The sequence below is a fragment of the Cryptomeria japonica genome, chromosome 9 (genome assembly GCF_030272615.1).
Source record: "Cryptomeria japonica chromosome 9, Sugi_1.0, whole genome shotgun sequence".
Lineage (NCBI taxonomy): Eukaryota > Viridiplantae > Streptophyta > Pinopsida > Cupressales > Cupressaceae > Cryptomeria > Cryptomeria japonica.
The window spans coordinates 503799690-503808667 of record NC_081413.1 but is presented as its reverse complement, the minus strand read 5'-3'; the positions used below and the strand labels follow the sequence as shown (position 1 = coordinate 503808667).

The 8978-nt window shown below is 35.8% G+C and overlaps 1 protein-coding gene across 1 annotated transcript in view; it reads left to right on the top strand.

The window, feature by feature from the left end:
- Window positions 1-595: 595 nt before the first annotated feature.
- LOC131048298 (uncharacterized) overlaps window positions 596-8978 on the top strand; it is a 42481-nt gene continuing 34098 nt past the window's right edge. Inside the window, exons 1-3 of the mRNA XM_057982197.2 lie at window positions 596-1720; window positions 1837-2726; window positions 6934-7010. Coding sequence (XP_057838180.1) covers window positions 2108-2726; window positions 6934-7010 — 696 coding nt within the window. The 5' untranslated portion in view covers window positions 596-1720; window positions 1837-2107. The remainder of the gene's footprint in view (window positions 1721-1836; window positions 2727-6933; window positions 7011-8978) is intronic.

The following is an 8978-nucleotide window of genomic DNA, read 5'->3' as shown; positions in this document are numbered from 1 at the left end:
TCACAAAAGGAAAAAGTCATACCTTTCATTTTAAATAAGGGGGGTTTTTTTAATATGTTATACTTGCCTTAGCAATACTATTGTAATGAAAATTCATTTGTCATGTTTAAATGGTTATTAAATAAAATTATTTAGACCAATGAAAACAAAATTTTTTCTTTTGTTTTATATTTTTCAACTTTTTCTATAATATAGATGCATGTTTTTTAACTTTATAATTATTCTACTTGTAAATGATTGGCTAATATTAATTACAATAAATAAATATTTCTAATAATTATAACAAATATTATTATTTAACTAAAAATTATAGTGGCAAGTACTTGCCACTATGTGACACTTGTTTTAAGATGCTATTCGCTAATTGATTGATTGATATATTGATATATTGATATATTGAAACGACATACGCATACCCACCATGGACAGGAGATTCACAAAAAATATCATAGGAAAAGACTCCGTATTTCGAAAAAACAAAAACAACAAATTAATTAAATGCGTTCCCATTAGTACCTATTTTAGGAAGAGAATGCCACTCTGCGGTTATTAATATTCACCGAGCTTTCTTAATAAACTATTATTATTCGCTCTAAAATTACACAGTAAGTATTCTACTTCCCCGGGAGAGCCAGTCGTAGGAGTAATCAACCGGAGTTCGTCGGTCGTTCGTCTTCTCTCTGTGCTGTGCAAAACGCGCAAACGAGAAAAACAAAAACAGAAGAAAGGCGGAGCATGTAATAAATTCACGCGGATCTTAAATTCGGATAAATTTGAGAGGATTGAGGACTCCGTCTTCGCTAGGAATCGATCCTGGAACGTGGAAACAGATAAGTTGTTATTAAACTTAAAAAAAACAAGTAGTAGTTGTTTTCAGGATTGAATTTTGAACGAAATTGAATCTTTGGAAAATCGAAATTTACGTATGTGCAGTAAGAAGACGTAAACGGCATTCACAGGTTGAATTTTTTTGGCTTTATAAGAAGTTCTGATCTGTGCTTAGGGTTTTCAGGGTTTGAACTTGGCAGCAGGGCTTGGAAATTTGGAATTGTCTGCGAAATCTGGAAGTAGTCGCTCTGTTTAGCATTACTGGATCTTATTTTGCGAATTCTTTGAAAGGATTGCTGCAAATTTGGAGGGCTGTGATATTCTTTAGGTTTGTTAGGGTTTGAATTTGAGAAAATAATTTGGCAGCAGCTCTCAAAAAGTCAAGTTGTTTATCAAGCAGTGCCGAATTCTGCAAGTGGAAGTCGTGGGTGTCATTTAGGGCTCTAATTTGGCATTTTCTTGATTGAATTGCTGCACATTTGAAGCGCTGCTATCTATTTCTATTGTTTGACCTTTGCTAGCCCTTAGTTTAGCAGAAGGGGTTGAAAAATTAGAAATTGTTGTCAGATAATGCTTAAATTTGCAATTAGATAATCTGGCTAACAATTGCGGAGCCAATTTTGTCGTTTATTAAGAGTTGCTGTAAGTTTGAAACACTGTATTCTGTTTCTAGGGCTTTTGGGGTTTGAATTTGAATGGCTTGCATCATTGCTTGAATTGTGGGTTCATATATGCCAAAACTTGCAACTCATTCTCTGGCTAGCATCTGTGTATCGAATTTGGTATAAACTGTAAATTTGAACCTCTGCAATCAGTAATTTGAAAAGGTGGCCCCAGGTCTTGAAGTTATCTGTCCAAGAATTTCAACATTTGCAACTAGATATTCTGATTGGTAATCAGAGATTGAATTTGGCAATTTCTTTAAAGCAATTTGTACCACTTGTAGGGTTTGTGGGGCATCAGGGCTGGAAGTTATTGTTGAACTAATGACAAAATGTTCGCATGTAGATGCTTTGGCTGGCAGTTACCGATCAACTTTGACATTTTCTTTGAAAGATGTGCTTCAAATTTGAGTTGTTGTGATCCATTTCTAGAGTTTAAATCTGAACTGGTAGCAGCAGGGTTTGAAACTACCAGTCAAAGAATTAAAAAAATATCAACTAAAAGCTTTGCTTAGCAATTTTGCATCGAGTCAGGAATTTTCTTTGAATTGCTCTAATCTTGGAAGTGTTGTAATCTATTTCTTGGGCTTTCAGACTTGTTTCCATTTGCTTGAATTATGGAAACATCTGGAGGGAACACTGAAGGAGGATTTAGGAGCAATGGTACAAGAAGATATGGGATGACTTTTTCTGCTGCAAATTTAATTCAGGCACCGCTTTCTGCTTTTTTGGAGTATTCAGGGCTTTTGAGAGGTCGATCTCATCACCACGATAGTGAGGCTACAACTGGATTGACAGCTGGAGGTGGTGCCTTCAGGGATAGGGCAGACAATGGCGGAGGTGCTGAGGTGTCTATTAGGATAATCGGAGCAGGGGAGCAAGAGCATGTGAGAGTAGGGGCAGTTGCATCTAATGTTGAAGAAACAGAAACAGTTAACGGCGGTAATAATAATCATATACAGGCTTCTTCAGCACCTTTGCAGGGTACAGGAAATGTTGATATCAGTGGTGGAGGTAGTGTGGGCTCGTCCTCTTCAGTTACACCACTGGCAATAAACTCTGTGCCTAACAATGCAGAGACAGATGCCAGCGAGAATAGTAATAATAATACAAATGGAAATGGAAGGGATACTGCATATCAGAGATATGATATTCAACAACTTGCTAGATATATCGAGCAGATTTTGCCATTTTCCTTGCTTTTGTTGGTGGTCTTCATTCGACAGCATTTGCAAGGTAAGCTTCTTGCAGCTTACCTGCCAAATTTCAATTTTATCTTTGTTCTAGTTTATTGAAGTGAAGAATCTGATATGTTAATGTAGAATGAAGTACTTAATAAGGGATATGTGACAATTTGTTTGAAGCCTGTAACATTTAGAACAACATTCACATAGAAGTAACATAGGGGCAGCAATGTTAGTATTAGAGAGGATGATGGTTAACATATACTAAGGGGCGTGCAACCGCAAAGCCTGCTTCTTGATGGACAAAGATTTAGTGTGTATAGTACCTTATAAATTTTCATGTTCTCACAGTAATTGCCAGTGTGCAATAAACTGGCACACCTATTAACTTTTTTTCTTTTTTCACATGTTTTCTCTTAATGAGGTTTTCATTTATTTTATTAATGTCTATAGCCTACAGGAGATCCTGTAAGATCTGTGGGGCAAGAAAATCATTTATATCATTCATGCCTAATTTGCTATGTATGCAATGTCTAAGTTTTCTAATAACCAAATTCCTAAGTTCTATACATCTTCGATGTATTGTTTTGCTTAGGGGCCATCCTTATCTCATTGTATGGAATCTCAATAGCTTATACTCACCGGCAGTAAATCATCAAAGAATATATTTATGGGACATATACATTATTCAATCCGTCTGTTTTGACTGTCAGGCTATTTGAGTTTATAATGAGCTGACAAAATACATGGTGACTTTACAAAGAAAATTTCACAGGAAGTTATTGTTGCTATTTGTGGGCAGTTGTTGGACTGATCTCTAGTTAATGTAATCTTGTTCTCCCATATGGTTCTTTCTAAAATTAGAAAGAGCAATTAGTAAAGTTCTCTAGCACTTAACACAAATGAAACGATAATTCATCATAGTAGAAAATGATTGTAAATTAGTCAAATGACAGAGTTTAGTGCCCGATCTGGTTGAGTAATTGGAACACTCACATCTATAATACATCTGACAGATAATTTAAGGAGTAAGTAAGTTAATAGGTTTAAATAAATAATATTTAGTTTGTTTGGTGAATAGAAGGTGCTCAGGTGGGAGGGGCCCTTTAACGCCCATCCATAAGGTCTAGCCTCAAACATTATGCTTATTTGAACACATTTTAAGTGACTTCCTTACTGTTGGAGCTAGAGAAGCTGCCTGACAGCATTTTTTGATTTTCAATTTCTTTGGTTTCACTGCATTTAAGCTGACATTCTTTAATTTGTGGCACTTGATGCATGTTTGCAGATTTTTTTAGGTTTATGTATTACATCATGAGTTGGTATATAAATATTAATAAGGAGTAAGTAAGTTATAGGTTTAAATAAATAATATTTAGTTTGTTTGAATAGAAGGTGCCCAGGTGGGAGGGGCCCTTTAACGCCCATCCATGAGTAACCGTAAGGTCGAGGACCCCATTAGAGTTTGGTTGACCCCAAATGTTGAGATAGAGCCCCTTGACTGGACATTCCTCCCAATGGCAGCAAGAATCAGGATACTTGCTTTCTTGGGATGGATGGTAGGAAAGGGCAAGTTGCACTCGTTTCCCAGAGTGGAGGAAGAGGAGGTGGCATTTCCTTTTATTTGTTTTAAACACAATAAGCTTTAAGAAGACAATTTGAGGTGCTGTTCTGTTATTGATTTGGCTCCAATATTTTATCAAGTACAGAAATAAAATTTGAAGATTCAGGTTAGTTTAAATCCAGACAAGTTGTGTAGTGGCTCCAAGGATTCTTCACTTTCAAGACAAAGGCTTAACAATACAATGAAATTGCAATCCTATTGAATATTGAAAGTAATGTGATAGCTGTTTCCTGTATGCTTGATCTAAACCATCTCACTACGGAAAGCCAAGACGGTCACCAGTAAAACCTTTCATAAATTGCAATTGAATATTGAGGGTAATGTGATAGCTGTTTCATTTGTGCTTGATCTAAACAATCCCACTAAGGAAAGCCAAGGCAGTCATCACAAAACCTTACTTCCTTTTATCTATGTATTTCATCCATTTGGGGCTGTGAGCATCTAGTAGATAGTTGAGTTAGTGGCACCATTATTTTAGGTAAATGAGATGACATCCCCTTTTCATGTCCGGCAGACATCTTATATTTTTGAATCTTGCATTGATCATAGAGGGGTGGCTAGCCCTATTGTAGATGGTTAACTACTCTCTGTTTTTACATTCACAACTCAAGAGAAAATATGTGCTGCCAATTTTCTTTTGTATTATCTTTGGGATTCTTGGCTTTGGATATCAAGAGACATGTTTGCAAGGATATCCTACTTCCTCAAAGGATTGTTCATTTGGAACTTCGTAGCCTTGATTATTCTTCTAAAGACGTCTTCAAACAATATAGTGGGCCCTTCATGGATATTGATGAGGATGTTGGCCTTTCTACTTGTAAACCTAATGTTGATTGGAGTTTTGTTCTCCTTCAATTCCACCTCTTTTCTCTGTGGGCAATTGCTTTTGGCATCAGGTCTTTGACAGGATAGTTTTGGTTATTTGCATTGTTTACATTGACTTGTCAAAGTTTCCCCATTTAGAGTAGACCTCTCTTTTATTAGGTTCCTTTGCATCTTAGTTTTAGTTTTAGATGTTTTATTTTTGGTTGTTGCAGTTTCTCTTGATCTGCTATAATAAATTCCTTTACTGTCAAGTCTTTTGGTCTAACTTGGTTATTGTGGATATTAGTATAATATCTTTTTTTCTTTCTTTTTCTTTCTTTCAATCTTCCTTTCTTTTCTGGCTCATGCTCATGCTTGCCTTGCTTTTTTCCATCATAGATTCACAATGTCATCCTAATCATATTATAATCCATTTCCATTTGTTAAAAAGGGAGTATGTACCTATTATTAACATAACTTCATGAATCATGATACAATAAAACAAATTTATAATTGATTATTCATTAATGCAAGTTTACAGGATTTTCCAAAATATCTGTTACAGCAGCATTAAAAGTGCTGCCTGTGAAAATAACATCTGTTACAGAAGCAGTAAAAGCATTGTCACATACAATAAACATTGAACTTCTATATTCAGAAGCAAGGTACCACTGTTCAATGCTATTAGAATGAAGAATAATGCATAATGCATGTGGTGGTCACCTCTTAGGCCAATTTGCCACTCAGCTGTAATGGTGCTAAACATGTCTGTTTCGGTTTGAAACAGCTTCTATATGATATGAACATGGTCATTTCAGTCTGAAACAGCTTCTATATGATATGAACATGGCCAAAAAGTGAGAATATGGACGAGAGCTGCCATAAGGTATTTGCATCAGCATCTAGTTAAAATTGTTGCTAAAACACAGGCTTAAAGAGATCTAGGTAGTGCTCATATGTATTTAGCCTTGTGTCATCATGGTTTGTTGCTTGTTTATTATTATTTTTTTAATGTTCTTCTTTGGTATTTATGATCCTCTTGGGAGTTTCTTGGCCTTTTCTGGATCTTTGTAACTACTATAGGGCCTCTCTTGTCCAATTCATGCTGTTATTTGCCATTTCAAATACTAACCTGCAGAACATGTGTGTTAAATTGGTTTATTGGATCTGTAACAGTGGAATAATTTGCAAGTTGCTTTTATAATTCTATCTCAAGGTTGCAATTACACAGGTGTGGGAAAGAGAGCACGTATTGTGGTAGTCATGGTAAACCGAACAAATGGATTTTTTAGATAGTCTTTTTATCCTTCAGCATGAAATGAGATAGATACTTATGTTTTTGTAGTATATGGTTATCTCAACTTTTAAGCATGTTTGGTTGAATTGTATAATTCTCCCCATCCTTGGGTGTCTTCTCCAAAAAATAGGGAATTAGATATTGATATGGAAGATGCTCATCCTAACCATACTGCACTTTAAAATTAGAGGTGTAGAGCTTAGGGGTGACCTTCCTTATGATTTGTGCTGCTTCGCTTTACAAAATCTGTCCGTTGGTAGATGATCTCTAAAATTTCTGGATTGTCTGAATGCTGTGCATTGGATCTGTTTCTGTTATAGCCTCACATTGTTGCATCCCAAGAACACTGCTTTTTCTCTGTTTGGAGGATGTGAAATGCTGTAGGCTCCATTGTTTTTCACTCTTCTTCCACTAGTCCCATTGATTGCTTTTGATTCTTTTTTGGACGTTATCACTTTTTTCCTCCTCTGATTGCTTTTGATTCTTTTTTGGACATTATTACTGAAGCCTGTGTACTTTTGGTTGGTATCATAGGCTTCTTTGTTACATTCTGGATAGCAGCAGTGATGATCAAGTCGAATGATATTCTGCGCAAGCAGACAGCTTTGAAGGTAACTCTTTTGAAACTTGTAAGAGGTTAAGGAATATATGATGCATTTTCAGATGGCTAACAATCTCCAAAATTGCACTGTTTTGATTTACTTATCCCTATATGCTTGATATCTGGCATTTTTGAGCACAATCGGCCTTAGACTAAAGGAAGAGATCTCAAGGAGTAGTACTCTAGCATCTGCCAGATCTGATGCTGACCTCTGTCAGTTATTTCTATTTGTTGATATCTTTGGTAGTTGCTGGAGTATTTTTTGAATTGTATTTTTTGTGTACCATTTGTTGAAATCTTTGGTAGTTGCTAGAGAATTTTTTAATTTCATATTTCAAATGATAATGCATTTATGTTGATAGTCTTTATTTTGAGATGGACATCAAGATTTGCTTTCAACTTCCAGATGACAGTGGCAGCCATTGCATTAACTTTTGAGTACAAAAATTCTATTGCTAATAAAGCTTTAAGCTCAAGTTTTGACAACTCCTGGAATGAGTCCAGAGACTCTTCACAGTTTAAGTTAAAGGCTTATCAACAAGATACATATCTAAAAACACTCGATTAGATGTTACAAAAAGAATATTACAATTAGGGGTCTCCAATGTGAGTTTTGGCTTGAATTAATGATAGACTTTCACATGGAATTTAATTATCTAAACATTCAAATCTTACACAGAACACTAATGACACAAAATAATTTCAGAACTTCTTATTGTATTCACTGTATAAACAGTTGCTCAAACTGGCCCTAGGCCTTAAATGTACACACAGTAATCACTGATTTGGACAGCACTAGTGCTGGAGAGGACTATCCGTGACCTGTGAAAACTGGATTCATTCAGTGGAAAGCTTTTTTATAGGTTGTATTGACTGTATTGAGGCGTGGAACCCTCAATATTTGGCTTCCATATCGCAGACCATTAGGTGCTGTTGAGAAAATCCAGTTTGGGGTAGGTTCCTGGTGTCTAGATTCAGATCTACACTTAGAGTAAGACTGCAACTCAGAGCTGCAAAGGATGGAATATCTGCTGCCCTGATATGGTAGGGTTTCTTCATAGTGTCAGGATTAGTGAATCTCCAAAAGATGGCTCTGGACTGCTGCGATTTCTTGACTCAGCTATATTTGCAGAAGTATTGCAGCAGATTTGAATGCCAAGGTTGGCCTTCCAATTCCCACATTCTGTTTATGCCAAAAATGAACTCAGATCTGCACAGGAAAGAGGGAGGCGACTTAGATAGATAGATAGAAGGGTTAGCATTTTGTCTAACCTTTCCAAGCTTGCTGGGATGTCGTCCTGCAAGCTCCAAATATGCTGGGATGTCGTCCTAAAAGATGGAAATAGGAACAAAACTGCCAAACTCCAGAATGCCCAATAAAAATAATCAAGAAACTTTAAATACCCCTCCACAAGGTGGTGTGTGGACCTGAAAAAGGGTGCGAAAATTTAATTTACCTTATCAGCAGGTCAGCCAATAAATAAATTTGATAGTTCCCTTCAACAGGTCGGCCACCAACAGCAACTCAAATAATAATATTATCATTAAAGTATCTATTAATATATTTAATATTGTTATTAAAATATTTAATATTTCATAGTGTTGAAAAATGCTTTTTCCCGCTTCTATTCAAATTTAAATTAGGATCAGTTGGGGACATGACAGCCAATGTAAGAGATGGAAGTGGTTTATGCTAGCAACAATTTTGTGCTCTTTCCAAAATGGAATAAAATGGTATTTTGTATGGGTCTATAAGCTATTGTTATCTCTGAAATCTATGAGTATTCAACACTAAGATCCTTGTGAAATTTATTAAGGTCCTACTTCCATGTCTATTTGTAACGTGGTTGACAAATTCATGTTGTAAGAAAGAAATGAATTGATTGGGTCCTCAAGATGTCGGTGACTGTTTATAATTTTATTTGAACTATCATTTTGGTGGTACCTGCTTAATAATTCTTTCACTTGAGTTAGAGAA